The following is an 18,586-nucleotide window of genomic DNA, read 5'->3' as shown; positions in this document are numbered from 1 at the left end:
GAACCCGTTTAGCTAAACAGGTTGTGCTTGTGTCATCCCGATGGGTTCATGGGTTGACCTGTTTAACCCATTTTTTTTCTATTTTATATTTTAAAATGTATTTTGTGTCATAAATTAAATTGGTTGGCAACTTATGCCAATATTAAAACCTAGAGAAATTGACATTTGACACAAGGTTTTAAAATTGATTGTGTTCGTGTCAGCGCATGAATATTCATTTCGTGTTCTGGTTTATATTCTCGACACTGTTTCCAACTTTGCGTAATTGTGTCGTGTTTGGGTTCATGTTGGGTTGAACGCGCCAACCCACGAACATGACCCGTTTAACACCCCTACGATTACCCAACACGCTCATTAACATTTCCTACCGTATTATGTCTAGCAGTTAATATGCATGAACACCACCAAAACCCGATGTTTTGGAAAGAAAGTATGTCTCAAGAAGGATGTAACAAGAGGAAAAGAGTATCAACAGATGAATCTCGAGACAAGGAGTTTAACGATCTATTAATCAGTGTTCTTGAGAAGAATGGTGAGATGTTAAGCGCGCGAATGGAAGCCGAGAACACAAACTCTCAGTTGGATAGGGAGCAGAGGAAAGAGTACAATGACAGCATGGTGTCTGCTCTTAACAAGATCTCAGAGGCCTTAGCAAAAATTGCTGATAAATTATGACTTATTGGAATATTTAATGGTGGATTTTAGTAGTCAACTTTTGATTTCTGTTTAATGTTCTTTGGAGCTAAGATAATGAGATTTAAAAGTTTTAAGACATTTGGGTCTGCCAATTCTCTGTTTTCTTTTTATTTACATGTGTGAGAACTGCTTTTGAAAAACTCTCTGTGTCCCGCGAATACCCTACTAACCAATGGAAGCATGTAAATAGCAGCTTGTGTTGTACAGACTAGAGGTGCACAAATTAGGTTTTTGACCCATACCTGTTCGGGTTGGGTTCAATCAAACCAATTTCAAAGTCGGGTTTGGTTCGGGTTCAAAACAAGGTTTGGTTCCCAACCAATTTTTTTGTGTACTTATAGTACAGCCAGACTTTTGTGAGGGGTCGACGGCTTACAGAGAGAAATGATTAGGGATCACAATCAGCCGGGTACGAGACGGAATTTAATAATCCCAATATCAAACCTAAACAAAATCGACGGTACAAATCGAAAAAACCGATCCAAAACATAACCGAAACAAAAATCGACGGTTTGGTTTTATGTCTTTGAAAAAATCGCAATAAAGGTTCGGTTTTGGTTTTGCATGTAATAAAAACCGAAAAAACCGAACCGAACCGAATTCCTAAATATTTGTTTTTTGTATTTTATATTAAGTAATTTATAAGAATTTAATAAGTATGTAATTCCAAAATTTTTTATCAAATGTATAATAGTATGTTCTTTTACAATTAACAAAAATCATTTATACCTAAATTCATTATATTTTGCCAACCTAAAAAAAACCGAAAAACCAAAACCGAACGGTTTCAAAAACTCCAAAAACCGTAGTTTTGGTTATCGGTTTGGTTTTAGCAAAAAACCGCACCGAACCGCACCACACACACCCCTACGACCATAAACCACCATGCCCCATACCCATTACTCACTACCCATCGGGTTCACATAATTACAGGTATCGGGTATACCATTTTATGATCTTATGTCCCGATACCATTTTATGATCTTATGTGATTAAAAATTATTGTTAAAGTGCCCATTACTTAATTCCCAATCTTAAACTACCCTAACAAACTGATTTGAAATGTCAAATAGTCAAGTACACTAATAATTAACAAGTCAACAATTTTAATAATTTCAAGTATCTCACTTCATCATACATTTTTAAAAACTGTATAACATATTAATTAATAGAGGTGCACAAACCGAGTATTTTCAGAAACCGAATAGGAACCGGTTCCGGGTATGGTCAACAAAAGTCAAAACCGGGTCCAGGTAGGAACCGGTTCTGGGTATAGTCGGGTTTGACCGGTTCCACCAGGTTTTTTTCGGGTTTCGGGTAGGGTCGAGTTTTGACCATGTATTTCCGATTCCGGTTCCACCGGTTCCGGGGAGAAATCCTATATTTGGTCCTACCCGCAGTTCGGGTACATGTAGGAACCGGTTCCGGATCGGATCCGAAACCGGGTATTTTGTGCACCTCAATATTAATATAACCAGTTTCGGTTTGGTAAAAGGTTCGGGGAATTGGAAAAGGATCACCATATGTCATACCCGACCCAAACCCGCAAAAAATGTTAAAATTAATACCATACTCGGTCTCATATCCGAATACCCGTCCCATTGTTTCAAGTTATAATGCCTACTCAAATAAGGTGCATTTAAAAAAGAAAATGAACAAATAATTTGCTTATTTCTACACTACACAATCTTATTCAGGGATCAAATTAACTCAACAATAATCTTATAACAATTGCTCTAAAGATGAACCCTAAATATCACCTTCTTGATTATCACTTTCCATTGTTAGGCGGCAAGGCATTCGGTTCCAAATGCCAAGAACTCTCGGGAATCCCGTGCCCTCCGATTCCAGGCACTCGGAAAGCCGGAATCCGATGCGAAAAACACAACATCTCTCTCCTAGAAAACCCTCGAACCATTTCAAATCTGTCTTCCGCTTGCATCCGTTGAAAAAAAGTCAGACACCCTTTGACTTCAACTAATCTAGCAACCGTCATCTTCTCCCCGTCAGAAAAGTCAGACAAGATTTCAACCACCCAACACTTGCTGTTATCGTAGGCGGCCCGATTCCATCCCGACTTCCAGTTTCTATAAACCGCCCAAATCTCACCCTTTGACGGGTAAATCTTGTAAACAAAATCGGTCGTGCTTTTGAAGCAGTTGACCAAATGGGAGAACTGATTTATGTCGAGATTGACTTTGACTTCTTTCGCTCTAAACATCCCGCATACAATAGGCAGGTTTCGGGCTTTCCAACCCGCTTCAATCTCAAAACCACCCTCGGGTTCTAGAACCGTTGCAGAAAACCCACTCGGTGAAATCATGTTGTTAATGAGAACATATTGGCGAGGCATCAAGTCTTTTCCCGGGTATATAGCCCAAACTTGGCCCGTTGTGAAGTCATTCGCAGCCCAATTAGGGCCCAAAACCGAGCTTTGTGGGTTGGGCCTGTCTGGGTTCGGTGTAGGAACCAAAAGGTCAGGATCTCTCTCTTCAACCACAGGCCCGTCATCCTGGTTTCTTAACGCCAACTGGTCGAGCTCAAGCATGCCATCGTTAACCCCGTAAATCTCACCGCCTGTGAACCTATACGCCGGGACGTTATGGGCCAGCATGTACAAATCTCGGGGCCCGATACGAAAATTGTTGGGCTCATCGGTTTGTCGCTCGTATATGCTTTTAAAACCGTTGACTTTGACCAATTGACCACACTCGACACCTTTGTAAATAGAATAATCAGTAATAATTTCAACTAACTTAAAAGAACACCCTTTAATGATATCCGGGTTGTAAGACCATTCCTCAAGGTCAAAATTGTCATAAACCGCCCAAACTTCACCCTTTTTCGGGTAAATCTCGTATAAATCTTCACTGATTCCCGAAACCCACAAGCACTTGTACGAAAATACCCCTTTCAACCCCACCGTTCCGCTTCTTTCTGTATCTAAACAAAACGACCCGCAAGCAACAGGCAAACCCGCATCAAACCATCTTCTTTCGCCTTCGGTTACTGGGATTGGTTTCAACCATGTAATTTCAACTTCACCCTCTGATCTTTGACCAATTTGACCGTATCTACCCCCAATGCTTGGCTCGGTTAAGTTACAATGAACCGCCCAAATATCCCTTGGTTCAAAACACTCGGGTGTTCTGTAAGTATCAAAACTGTAAAAATCCTGTTTTTGTGCATGTGATCCCGAGTTAATATCTGTGTCTTGACCTTTATACCCTTCAGAAATTACATCAGAAGATGAAGAACCTGATTCTTGTAAGTTAATATAATTACCATTAACTTTCTCACTGATGCTTTCTTTTTCAGGATTGCTTTCATAAGATTCATAATTCACCCAACTTGTACCTCGTTTAATATCAAACGCCACACGCTTTTTCCTGTCAGAAAGGACAGAATAAGCTTCTTGTAAAAGCTTGATAGCTAACTCGGTAGCAGGGAATTTGTACTTGATCGGTTGTAAAAGAGAGACGAGTTTTTGATATTGAGAAGTTATATCAGCGAAAGTGGATGACGGCATAAGTTGAAGAATCCAATAATAATCGGTTTCATAACCCGGGATTATGTTTGTGGAGGCCGATACAATCTCACAAACTGTTAGTATCGGTGTTATGTGATCAAGTGAAGGGAAAAGCTGTTGGGCTTTTTTAAGTTTTGTTCTTGCAGCAATGTAATCATTAGAAAGAATTAACTTTTCAGCATCATTTTTTTCTCTAAGAGCTTCTACCTTATTGTAAGACATGACGGTCGGGTTTTTATGGTATTTTTATATCAGTTCATACTCAAACTTCTAAAGGTACTGAAGAGCATAAGTTACCAGTAAGCCAAGTATATTTATATGTTCCTGCATTAAAGCTTCATGTTAGTTATGTGGAATAGAAAAAAATGTGAACAAAAGTGCAGCATAAAAACTTAATTAATTTTGTAGCATAGCTCCAGGAGTTAAACCTTCAGAAAGAATAAAATAATTGACTCCCTCAAATAGAACATATTACATTTTAACTTAAGAAGTCAGACCAATTACTCTTCAACTTACAAAACTAAGCACACATTTTCATATGAATTTCACATCAACATTTTGGAAGGATTTTCCAAATCCTTTAAATATAGGACTGTTAGCCAAATTATTTGAATTTTCTCAAGTTATGATTCTTATGCCATTTTTTAAACCAACCCGTTTTGAGCCAAACCCCTTTCATCCCGAACACAACCTGACCCAAACCAAAATAACCCTTTTTTAACCGACCCATTTTGACTCATAACCTGTAACCGCCTGACCCGGCCCATTTGCCAGGCCTAGGATTGAGGATTTGAAGATGAGTTTATCTGTCAACGGCAAGAGAAAGAGACGCAGATGAGTACAAGACAGCCGATTCTGACCCGGATGTACTTTTCATCGGCCCATTCTGACCCACGACTGTATCAGGTCTTCTTCCATTCATTTTGCCCATATCAACCCACCTAGAAATTATTTGAGGCCCAAATGACCCACATGTACTAATAATTACCCATACTGACCCAAATTTAAACACTGAAGTTTATTTTGTCAGGTCTAATTTCAACATAAAACAAGATTCAACAAAAGTAACATACGACAGTACTCTTTAATGCCCAACTTATAATGAACTTCTTTATTTTGCCACTTAAGATAAGATAACAAATATTGTCCATCAAAATACTACCATGGAAGGACCATAATACAATTATCAATTAGCAATAAGTATATCAATTTTTATACAAGGGCTTATTGGTTAAATATCACAATTTGATGAATAAACTAACTAGTAGAAACCAAAACTTAAGCAAGAAATTAAAGGATAGTTGGCCCGATTTTCGAGATGGGCTATTCTCCAATTAATATTAATCCGATTAGAGAAGGATTAGATCTCCATTACAAGGATTTTAACCAAGTAAATTCATAAACATAAACATCGACACCCTATAAACTAAAACAAAAACCTATAAATACACAAAATTTTATTAATAAATGTTGCGGTTACTTAGACCCTTCACCATCCTCACCCATTTGTCTCATTTGACCCTTGAGCTTGAGACGGGTTCGTATCACTAACTTATTGAATAGTCACATAGACAAATAATTAGATAAATTCCGGCATTCTCTCGTTTGGCGAGTTCACTATCGATAAGCTGGTCATGAGAAAGTTACATGCTAAGTCAAAACTTCTTAATGGACGGTTAAATTTCCAAAGAAGAAAATAGATGAATTAGCACGTATGCAATTGAAGATGATTTCAATTTGAAAGTATGAATTCAGACATATATTTTATTACATTTAGGGTTAGCCTCCAACTTACATAAGAATATGCACTTTGTTCATGCAAGTTTGATCATTAAATGCATAGCAAAGATCACTAAACAAACATAAAACTAATTAAATCATATTGATCCATCATCTTTATAATGGCATGTCCTTTTATGTGATACAAAATAATTTAGTTTCGTGACTATTTCTACACAACGAGCGAAAAACCATCACATTCACGACTGAAGAGGTATGTACCCGCCTTAACATCGAGCGGGGCGGGTCAACCCACAAGATATAGACAAGAGGCTTGAAATCAAGATATCATGAAGGCACAAAGCCAAAACCTACGCGCACGGCGCATATCACATATGCTCACGCATCACATATATGCTCACGCGTATCACATGCTCGCGCACCATATATGCTCACGCATATCACATCTGCGCGTGGCGCATATCGCATGCTCACGCATATCACATCTGCGCGTGGCGCATATCGCATGCTCACGCATATCACATCTGCGCGTGGCGCATATTACATATGCTTGCGCATATCACATCTGCGCATGAAACATCTGCGCGTGAGAATAAAGAGAAGACTTCGCGCATCCTCAGGATAGGCGCATATCACACGTGCACATAATCAACCTCGTCCTTATCCAAATCAGGATAAGGACAACCTTGATTGTGCTCGTCAGACAACCTTCCAGAAGGTATCCTTTAAGGAATAAGAATATGCTGATGTTGACAGCTGCCAATGAAAGGTGGACAACTCAGCAAAACCCATGTGCTACCACGTGATTGCACATGGGTCAGGTAAAATGCCTGGGTCAGAGAATAATCAATGAAAAAGCACCAGGTGTCCTAAGGACACGTGGCGCAAAGCAATAGGAGGAGGCCAAAAAGGCCCTAATGGGATCTCAGCCCAATCATTGGAAACCTAACACTATAAATACCACACCACCTCCACAAGGGGAGGTAAGCAAGAAAATACATTCCAATTCCTTACTCACTCTCAGATTATTATTATCTTCTCCTACAATCTCTTATTCTCACACCGGAGGGTTACCCCAAAGATGACCCCTCTGTCCCTTTCTGAGGGGTAAGTTCACGGTGCTGCTCGTTTTGTAGGTGGAAGAACTCATACTCCGGAGAACCATCGGTGAAATAGCATACTCATACCCGAGGAAAGTTGATCGTCTACCAGTGAGCCGATCCACGTTTCTTCATTGGCGCCATCACCTGTTACAACGGCAACAAAATCTCATCAGTTCTCTCTGAAAAACTTCACCATGGTTTCTGGTGTTCGAAACAGCGATCAAGTTCTGGAGGATATTGAGCGTGAGGATGTTAATGAGGGACAGCAGTTTCTGAGGGTGCCGCGTGATTCTGCGCGCACCACCAGTAACCATCCCTTCATCACAACTCCTCATAGCCAGACTGAAACTCCTCCAGACGATCTCACGTTCCAAAATTTGACCGCCGCGAAACAAAAAGGACCAATGGGTCCAGAAGATGAAACAAATGACCCTAAAGAATGGCTCATAAACGAGCAACGGCGTTTAGTGGACAAATACAATGAGCTAGTCAAACACAAAAAGTTAGCCGACCTAACACAAAGGTTCGCGTTTGATAAGCAAACCATTCAAGGAACAACAAAAAGGGCGCGCGCGCCGGAAGATGGTCACTCTGTTCACACTGAACACGCTGATTTTAGTGATGAAGAAGTGCACAGTATGAGGAAGACGCGAGATACTCATGCAGGAGGCTCACAGCTCCGCGCGCACATGAACATGGCGCCTGGAGCCAAAGCCGATCTGGATCTGTACACACCGTACAGCCCACCAGCGAGAGGGCAAGTGGACGTAACCACACCGTACAGGCCAGCCATCTTGGTGAAGCATTCAAAATTCACTGAGCGCATCGCGAAGGCTCCCATTCAACACAAAACCAAGATGCCAAGTGGGTTGGGCAAGTACGATGGCACAACAGATCCAGACGATTTCTTACAAGGTTTTTATAACACTGGAAACCTAGAAAGCTGGACGATGCCAACATGGTGTCACATGTTTGCTCGCTGCCTCACGGGCGCGGCGCGTGTCTGGTTCGAAAGCTTGCCGACTGGGCAAATCGATGGGTTCGAAGAGCTATTGGAGAAGTTCCAAGCTCACTTCGTACAGCAGCGCAGACACACGCGCGACCCTGATGACATCATGCACTGCGTGCGCAGGAATGATGAAACGATTGAAGACTACATAACTCGTTTCAATCAGGAATCTCTTGCAATTGGAGGTATCACTGAGCAACTCTTGCGCGTGGCCTTTATACAAGGTGCGCACAGTGATCAACTCCGCAGAGCTCTCATGAGCAGAGATGGCATGCCAACCGCTTGGGCCAAGCTAATGGAAGCATCGCGAGTCTTCGCGCGAAATGAAAAACAAATTGCCCAAGATAGAGCAAGAGAAAGAGGGCACCAAGCAGAAGCACCGCGCAACAACGAAAGGAGGGGCAAACAAAACTCTGTATGGTCCAGGTTGCAACAAACCAGTTTTTCTCCCGCAGAAAAGCAGGCGCAATCAAGCTCACCCCAGCCCCAAAAAGACAGTCGTAATCGCGGAGAGGGTGACAAGAGGGAGGGGGGCAGAGAGCCTAACAGACCTCTACCAAGAATATGGACTCCCCTCACTAAAACGCCTTCACAAGTGTTAAGCACAGAGAATGTCCAGTTTAAAAGCCCCAAGCCACTACACTATAAGGGACCACCAAACAGTGGCAAGTATTGTGAGTTTCACAAGTCCACAGGGCACAACACCGATGCATGCCACCATTTGAAGGATGCGATTGAAAGAGATGTGAAATCAGGCAAGTTGGCTCACCTGGTGAAAAACCCAAGACCAGAGAATGAACAACCAGATGGAGCCTCAGCCAGCAAAAAGTTCAAAAGAATCTGTGTAGCCGAGGGAGGAAGGCAAGGGCAAAGATCGAGAAAGAGAGGCGCGCAAGTCCAAGGAGATTGGCGCGAGCAACAAGTAATCTTCCCAAGAATCAGGGGAGGCCCTTCTATCAGCAGTCATCTAGTCATCACTACACACATTGCTCATTATGAAGTGTCAAAAGTCCTGGTGGACACTGGCAGCGAATCAGACATCATGTATGAGCAATGTTTCAGGAAGTTGGATCCAGCAGACCAAGCAAGGCTCGAAATTGTGAATGCACCAATCTCGGGTGTTTCAAATGAAATCATTCACCCCTTAGGTCAGATACAATTTGAACTAACTATGGGGGATGGGAAACACAAGCGAGCTGAAATTGTCAACTTCTTGGTCTTGCCCACCACTTCATGCCACAATATGATCTTGGGTAGAGGAACGATTGCCCAATTCAACGCCATACCGTCGCCAGCGCACGGCGCGTTGGGGTTCCCAAAACCAACAGGTGTAACATTTGTATACCGAGATCATTTGTGCGCAGTGACAAGTATTCCGCGGGAAGGGAGAATGAAACTTCCAATGGCAAACAACGCACCAGAGGAATGGATTCTCAACCCAAAATTCCCAGAGCAAACAATCACAATTGGAGCTACGATATCAGACGACACAAGGTTGAGAATGAAAAGATTGCTCACAACGTATATGTCGGTCTTCGCGTGGCAACATTCTGATATGACTGGGGTTCCGCGAGACCTGGCGCAACATTCTCTCAACACGTTCAAGTCCGTAGAGCCAATTGCTCAAAAGAAGAGAATCATGGGGGATGAGAAGGCAAAGGCCATGAATGAGCAAGTAGAGGATCTACTGCGCGCAAACATCATCCGCCCAATACGATACCAGACATGGGTAGCCAATCCTGTGATGGTAAAGAAGAGCAACGGGTCATGGAGGATGTGCATTGACTTCAAAGACCTCAACAAAGCATGTCCAAAAGATTGTTACCCCCTCCCAAACATTGACGCGAAGGTGGACTCTGTGGCGTCATTTAAGCTCAAATGTTTTCTGGATGCCTATAAGGGCTATCACCAAATTCAAATGGCACCACAAGACGAGGACAAGACTGCCTTCAGAACCGACAAGGGTGTTTTTTGTTACACAAAAATGCCCTTTGGTTTGAAGAACGGGGGAGCCACCTACCAAAGACTCATGGACGCGGTTTTCAACGAGCAAATTGGAAGAAACCTAGAAATCTACGTGGATGATTTGGTGATCAAAAGCAGGGAGGAAAAACAAATGCTCAAAGACATCGAAGAAACCCTTTGGCGCCTAAAGTAAGTAAACATGAAGCTCAACCCGAGCAAATGCACATTTGGCGTAGAAGAAGGGAAATTTCTCGGTGTAATGGTCACCAAGGATGGTTTCAAGGTGAACCCAAAGAAGGTGGAGGCTATCCTTGACATGCCCTCACCATCCACCATGAAAGAAGTTCAAAAGTTGAATGGTAGATTGGTATCAACATAGTCAGGATATTGCAAAATCACTTAAAATATGACAAGGATTAAGTAAAATAATTTCCTTACAACCTTGTTCTTATTTCAACGTGCAAGCATATCTTATATAAACAAGCAAACATGCAATATAAAGAGATTAATGGGGAATGCGCAAGATGCGAATAAGGGAAAAACAAAATTTCATTCTAAAACATAAAAGGTTACAAATTTACAAAATGATGAGATACAAACTGCAAATAAAAAAAAAAAAAAAAAAACATGAAGGGCTTCTCAAGTCTCTATGTCGACGTCAGCCTCTTCATCGCCCTCATCATTACCTCCCTCAGCATCTGGCGCAGCCCGCTCCTCGTCATCTCCAAACTTGCCATAGTCAAGCTGTTCGTCTTGAATGGAGTCGTCTTCTATCACAATAGTGTCAGGAGCGGGTCCTTTGGCCACGCCAGAGCCGCTAGCAGAGGCAGCATTGGCCGCGTCCGCCTCTGCTGCCTGCAGCTTCTCCTGCGCAGCCTGCAGCTCATGCCCGCGCTTCACGAAGGCAGCGTTGGCACTTGCTCGGTTATCGCTGAGTTCTGCTTGGAGTTTCTCAGCTCTCTCTCGAGCGTCAGAAAGATTCCAAGCAGATACCTTAGCCTCTTGCTTGGCCTCCGCAAGAGCATCACGCACCTTTACATAATCATAGCGAAGCTCTTGGGAGGCAGCAAAGAACGCTGACCCAGCGAAAAGATGGTCGTTGAGCATGTCCACGCGGGCGCGCTCCTCCTGAAACCTCCTTTCAGCTGGAGGCATGGAGTGAGCCCAGAAGTCTTCACACACCCCCATTGACTGAAATGAGCTATCCTCAGTAATATCTATCTCGGGCGGTATATGTGATCGGCTTCCTGCAAACACAAAGCAACGTTCTAGTCATCTAAACACTAATACGGAAGTCCGCGCAGCGGAGCAAAACGAACTTATACCTGCGGGGAGCAAGCAGAAAAGTCAGCGCCAGCCCCATGAGAAGACTGCGCCACGAAATCTCGTGGCGCTACAGGGCTTGCGCGGCCGCCACCGGAGTCTTCAAAATGGGCCTCCTCATCTTCCTCTGTAACAGGCCTTTTCTCCTGCGACCTGGAAAATCAAAACCAGTCTCGCGAGGAGGGCTGCGCGCAGGAGGAGGTGAGGGAGGTCTCGACGCCGCGAGATCAGCGCGTAAAACAGCCTCCTGCTCCTTAGTAATCCCAATGAGGGGAGATTCAGTGCTTGCAGGAGCAGGAGCAGAACCAACGGCGCTGGCGCCGGCGCCAGCAGTGCCGCCAGCAGCTTGTGTGCCAGCTATAATGCCTATGAAAAAACCAACAAAGAAAAATGATTCAAGACTTGATCTAAAAAGAAAAAAGTCAGAAAATAAAAGCGCAATATATACCTTGGCGCACCGCCGTTCGCGAGTTAAACATCGCCATGAAGTCCATTTTCCCCCTTTTTTAGGGCAAAACAGGGGACTTTAAAGCAACCTTCGGCGCAGCCTCGGTACCTTGTTGCGCCTGAGGTTGATCCACCAAGGTCGCCGGCTCTACAAACATTTGAGTGAGCAAAGATTCATTAATAACTCTATCGGAATCACGCTCATAAAACCATAAAGTATAAACAAAGTATACCTGTTGAAGAGGAAACAGCAGGCGCAGCGCCGCTTCCCTTTTCCGCCGCGCGAAGAGAGGAGGTGGCGGCACCATACCTCGTGTGGACAGGAAGACTGCCCACACCTTGAGGCAAAGAAGACAAGGAAACCTTGGAGGTAAACCCCTTGGTTTTCTTAAGTCCCTTCGCCTGAGTAGGAGGATCCTGAGCAACAGGGGCATCATTTTTCTTCTGTTTTTTACTGGCCCCTGCGCCAGTTTGCCCTTTAGCTTTACGCTTGAGTTGTGGCACCTCAGCTTCCTCCTCCACCTCTTCTTCCGCGAGCTCCAGCTCATAGTTCTCGAGCGCATCTACAATACGTGCAACAGAAATATTAACCAAATTTGGTATTCTAAAGGCATAAACATAAGTACAAAGGCCTACCAGGCGTATCGCTGTCAAAGCAAAATCCCAAATCAACAGGGATGAACATATCAGCGAAGCGATCGGGGAAGCCAACTTCCCCAGCGCCCAGCGCGACAGAGCCACCCTCCATATGCTCATCATAGGCGGCGTGGACGTACTCCTTGCTTACTGCATAAAACAAAGACAAATTATATCAGCAAAACGAATTATATTCACGCAGAAATAATGCAATGAGCTAATAACTCACATAATCCATCAACTTGGATAACAGGCTCAGTCGCGCTGTCGGCCCACCTCCTGCTCATGCCAACCCCCACCAGCGCTTCCTCGCAAATATTCTTGGCGGGGGATGGTTCAGCAGTTAACTTATTAACCCATGCGCCAGTTGGGTTCTTAAAAACATTCACATCCGCGGGCGCAGAAGTGATCGCGCGCATGGTCATGCGGATGGGAATCACACCAGCCTTAATATAGAAAAATTTCTCAGACCAGTCATGAAGGCTCTTGAAGGAAACAGTGCAGCACTTGACCTTCTGACTGCGAGGAACGAATGAGAACCAAGAATCTTGGATTTTTGGCTTATAAAAAAATTGAAAGCGCCGAGGGGTTGGCTCCTCGCGCTGAGCTTTGCACATGAACTCAAAATGAGTCATGCGCAAAAGTCCAAAAGGATGGACTTGGGATATGTGAATCCCATAAAATTGAAGCAGCGCACCCATAAACCTTGTCATCGGGAGACGAAGGTTGCAGTAAGTGAAAAAATGGCAATATAAGGAGATATAGCCGGTGGGCGGATCTGCCACCGTTTGCCCGGCCGCCGGAAGCATACAGCCATACTCAGGGAGAAAACCCTGAGAGGCGATGAGACTGTCAAAATCAGACTGTCTCAATTTACAGGGAATCTCATCCCACCTCTTTACTGTCTTGCCCTTCCCCACCTCCTCCGACGAGGCCTCAGCAGCCCGTTTTTCCTTGCCGGTCTTCTTCAAAGTGGACATGACTAATGATTTTACACGGCGTTTGCTGGGGGAGATTGTGGTGTCTGGGTTATCAGACATACAACTGTGAAATCAAACAGAGGTTACTTCAAGAACGGAAATCGGAATAAAAATGGAAGGAAAGGAAAGCTCTGAAATAACAATGAAGATGAAGAATAATAACTCAAAAGGCTTGCTTTTATAGACCCAGGAGAGAGAGAAACAGGTACTGATCAGAGTTCACGCGCCCCCACTCGCAGGTGCAGGCCAACGCGAGCGCGACACGTGTTCCTGACTGTGTGAGGGGACATGAAAGGGAACGAAACAGGTACTGATCAGAGTTCACGCGCCCCCACTCGCAGGTGCAGGGCAACACGAGCGCGACACGTGTTCCTGACACTGTGTGAGGGGACATGAAAGGCAACTGTAGCACCTCGAGCACACGAAAAGTCTGACATGTCTCCATCTCTGACGCATGTCAGCACCAACCAACCGCGTACATGGACGATTCATTTCAACCACAAGGATAGAATTTCGCGCAACGATAAGAAATAAAAAAGGAAAAGACAAAACCCTATTAAAAGAGAACTGTTAAGTCTAATATCTATCTTACCTCGCTCGCGCGAGACAAGACACACATTAGACTGGGGGGGCTTGAAGAGGTATGTTGTGCCTTAACATCGAGCGGGGCGGGTCAACCCACAAGATATAGACAAGAGGCTTGAAATCAAGATATCATGAAGGCACAAAGCCAAAACCTATGCGCACGGCGCATATCACATATGCTCACGCATCACATATGCTCACGCATATCATATATGCTCACGCATCACATATGCTCACGCGTATCACATGCTCGCGCACCATATATGCTCACGCATATCACATCTGCGCGTGGCGCATCTGCGCGTGGCGCATATCGCATGCTCACGCATCATATATGCTCACGCATATCACATCTGCGCGTGGCGCATATTACATATGCTTGCGCATATCACATCTGCGCATGAACATCTGCGCGTGAGAATAAAGAGAAGACTTCGCGCATCCTCAGGATAGGCGCATATCACACGTGCACATAATCAACCTCGTCCTTATTCAAATCAGGATAAGGACAACCTTGATTGTGCTCGTCAGACAACCTTCCAGAAGGTATCCTTTAAGGAATAAGAATATGCTGATGTTGACAGCTGCCAATGAAAGGTGGACAACTCAGCAAAACCCATGTGCTACCACGTGATTGCACATGGGTCAGGTAAAATGCCTGGGTCAGAGAATAATCAATGAAAAAGCACCAGGTGTCCTAAGGACACGTGGCGCAAAGCAATAGGAGGAGGCCAAAAAGGCCCTAATGGGATCTGAGCCCGATCATTGGAAACCCTAACACTATAAATACCACACCACCTCCACAAGGGGAGGTAAGCAAGAAAATACATTCCAATTCCTTACTCACTCTTAGATTATTATTTTCTCCTACAATCTCTTATTCTCACACCGGAGGGTTACCCCAAAGAGGACCCCTCTGTCCCTTTCTGAGGGGTAAGTTCACGGTGCTGCTCGTTTTGTAGGTGGAAGAACTCATACTCCGGAGAACCATCGGTGAAATAGCATACTCATACCCGAGGAAAGTTAATCGTCTACCAGTGAGCCGATCCACGTATCTTCAACGACTACTCTCCCAAATTATTATATATGTGTTTATATATTTTCTTACTTGCATGGGAGCAGTCATTCTATCCCTTCAGATAGAGGAAAGGTTTGTCCCCATCCCATCCTCCCTAGACTAGCAAACCCTATCACTAGCTCTGTTATGAGTAGGATTCTGCTTGGTATGTTTGTTTTTTGTTTACTTGTATGTTCATCCAAAAGAGAAAATACGACCATAAGATTTGATTTCTTACTTTCTTCCACCGGAATGTTTCAAATGAGCATGAATAAATATCCAAGGCATTTAAGGCAATATAAGATTATTAACTTATGTAACGATTTCATGTGTCATCAATATGATTTCTATAAGATAATATCCCTTCGCTTTCTTTCTTTCACCATGTAGTTTGGTAAGAAACCATATTTCAATTTAATGATCAATATGTGAAATTTATTCTTGTAATCAACCATACTCGTATAGGTTAGCATATGTGATCATCAATAATCATTATCTTTATTCAATTACGCTTCTTGTTTGTGCCAAAGTAGTAATATTATCAGTTTAGTCATCACCTTTCAACGGATACTTACGAAAGAGATTTTTCTTAGATAAAGGCCATGCGTATATGAAGAGAGCTATCATAAACGGTTTCCGTCGGTACTAGTTATTCATCAAATTGCGTTTTATTAGTTATCATGCATATCATTCATTTTAGTATGTAACAAAACGAATACCAACAAAAGTTATTCTTGCTCTTGATTCTCTTTTACGTTTAGATATGTTAATAAATCAACTGATTCAAATGTTTCGTGTTGTACTCATTAACATATGAAACCTTTATAAACAATTTAAATATAATATTTCTTTTCTATCAAGCGCAATAGCATCCATCCAAATACTATCGAGGGACCATAATGTAACTATCAATATACAATAACCTCATCAGCTTGTATACATAGACGGAGCTTGTTAAATCCATGGGATCGCCCGCACCCCATGGAATTTTAACTTTATTCGCTATATATACGAGTAAATTCAAACCAACCCCAGTAAAATTTCTAGTCTTAAGAAAAACTAGATAGAAATTTATATATATATAAATATAAATAATTTAGCCCATTTGATCACATATAGAAACATCTAACGTTTGCTTGATATTTAATAAAAAACTTAATTAGCCTTTTGATTAATTATGTGATTATTTTCTTGATCAGATGTTTATTTGGTAGATTTTGATTACTACTGCTCCTGCTGCTGCTGCTGCTGCTGCTGCTGCTGCTGCTGCTGCTACTACTACTACTACTACTATTATTATAATAATAAATATAAACATGTCACGTGTGTGTTTTTAGCTTAAAGCTAGGTACTTAGGTAATAGGTTAAACCTTATTACTTGGATTTTATCATGCAAGCCGGCCCGACCCGAAACAATTTAAATGCGATAATTTCCCACTCAGTAAAAATAATTTCTAGGTCCGCCACTGCTTATATATACGACCTAAATAATTTCCAACATTGCAGTTTTAAGTTCAACTTACATATTAAAAATATATTTAACCTAATTAGGCAATCAATCAACCAAACAGACCCGACCTGAAACAGTTTATATGCGATACATTTCCTACTCACGTAAAAATAATTTCTAGGTCCGCCACGGTTTATATATACGACCTAAATAATTTCCAAATTCCAACACTGCAGTTTTAAGTTCACCTTATATTTAATATTTTTAACTTAATTAGGCAATCAACCAACCAACCAATGCAAGTCAGTTACAATATTCATATATCAGTTCTAGTTTTCCAGATCTAATAATACTCATAAAAGTTAGGGCAATAGTCAGTTTCCTAAATAATCACAAAACTGAACCAAATGCAGAAACCCTAACTTTTCAGTTTTACCTAACATAGTAAAAAAAATAAAAAATAAAAAAATGCACCTTAAATAGTTAATAATAACAATAACTGCTACAAAACCTAACTAACAAAATGTACATAAATCGCAACAAATCAGCTCCTATTAAGCTTCCAAATCAATTCATCGAAAATTCGGAACAATTAACACTAAAATGCACGAAAATTGAAGCGGAAAGTGACGACTGTGTAAATTACATACCTAATTTTGCAATTAGAGCTTCAATTGGTGACTAATTTGAAGTCAATTTGTGAAGTATGTGAAGCAAATTGAACAATTTTGAAGATTTAAGCATGCATGTAGAGAGAGAATTTGATAGATTAATATTATTATGAGGAGGAGGGTGTGGAAAGCGTGAGTGTTTTCCACTTCCTCGAACCCATCGATGGGTCATGTGGGTCCCATGTTGAAAACTTGTTGGGCCTATTTTTAGTAATGGGCCGAATTTAATATGCTTTAGGTATCTTTTCTTCAAAAGAGGGAACTCCGTTTTCGTTCACAAACCATATGTTAATTTTGTCCGAAAATATTTTGCTCTTAGCAATTTTTTATTTTATGGTTAGTAATAGTTGTTAAATCTGTTTAATTTGTTAAATCGGTTATTTATGTTATTTTTATTTGAAAATATTTTACTTTTAACATTTTTGTTTTTATGGTTAGTAAAAATTGTTATTTCTGTTTAATTCGTTAAATCGGTTGTTTATGTTATTTTTATTTGAAAATATTTTACTTTTTGCATTTTTGTTTTTATGGTTATTAAAAGTTGATATTTCTTTCCAAATAAGAAATGCATTAGTTTTGTTTCGTTAAATCAGTGACAGTTTTGTTTTTTTATTAAAAGTTAAACTCCAATTTTTACGATCCTAACAAGCCGAACTACTAGCACCGAACTACAAACACCACACCAAACCACGTTCATCACACCACCATTGTTCATTCATGTATATCTCCATCTATTTACCACCAAATCTTTCATTAATTGTATTTTTGGACTAATAGTTTGTTGAAATGTAACTTTTTTAACCTCGAGTTGGATGTTTGTCAACTTTTGTGTCGGGTTTTTAAAGTAACTAATGTACCATTAGGTCAAAAAGGAAAATATATGCATATGTAATTGTGTCGGTTAAAATTATTAATGTACCTTTAAGTCAAAAAGGAAAATGTATGTATATGTATAGAAATAAAATAACCTTTATCATGTGTCATGTGAAACCAAGTTACAAATAAAACGAGTAATTGACACAAAATTGGACTTCCAACTATTTTTTCACCTCTACTCTTTCTTTTCTAGTCAAAATTTATGTCTAGGTCGATGAACATACTCATCATATTTCAAAAACCAATATATCAAAACCTAACCCAAGCCTAATATAATAAGCATTTTCATTGATCACTGGGACGATTTCAAACTTGGTAACACATATTGACTTCAAATATGGAGTCATGATGGATTGAAATCCTATGTTGAACTAGCAGACATGAAATCAAACTTGCACATGCAATATCAAACACAGCAAACAACTGAAATTGACTTAATTATATCAGCAAAATGTTATAAATTATTAGCACCACGTGGTGGTAGCTAGTGTGGTGTTGTAGCAATTCAAGTCCCACGGG

At 41.6% G+C, this 18,586-nt stretch overlaps 1 protein-coding gene across 1 annotated transcript; it reads right to left on the bottom strand.

The window, feature by feature from the left end:
* Positions 1-2,193: 2,193 nt before the first annotated feature.
* On the bottom strand, positions 2,194-17,283 carry LOC143608544 (uncharacterized). Its single transcript, XM_077083563.1, has 2 exons — positions 17,171-17,283; positions 2,194-4,549 (listed from the first exon to the last, which is right to left on the bottom strand). Exon 2 carries the CDS (start codon positions 4,445-4,447, stop codon positions 2,468-2,470), a length of 1,980 nt encoding a protein of 659 aa, XP_076939678.1. The 5' UTR covers positions 4,448-4,549; positions 17,171-17,283; the 3' UTR covers positions 2,194-2,467.
* Between the last annotated feature and the right edge of the window lie 1,303 nt (positions 17,284-18,586).

Source organism: Bidens hawaiensis, unplaced genomic scaffold (genome assembly GCF_021521415.1).
Source record: "Bidens hawaiensis isolate Kalapana, Puna unplaced genomic scaffold, B.hawaiensis_p1.1 tig00419396_1, whole genome shotgun sequence".
Lineage (NCBI taxonomy): Eukaryota > Viridiplantae > Streptophyta > Magnoliopsida > Asterales > Asteraceae > Bidens > Bidens hawaiensis.
This window is presented reverse-complemented; position numbering and strand designations above follow the sequence as displayed.

Coding starts and splice junctions, on each gene's coding strand:
- LOC143608544 (XM_077083563.1), bottom strand. CDS start 4,447: ATGTCTTACAATAAGGTAGAAGCTCTTAGAGAAAAAAATGATGCTGAA.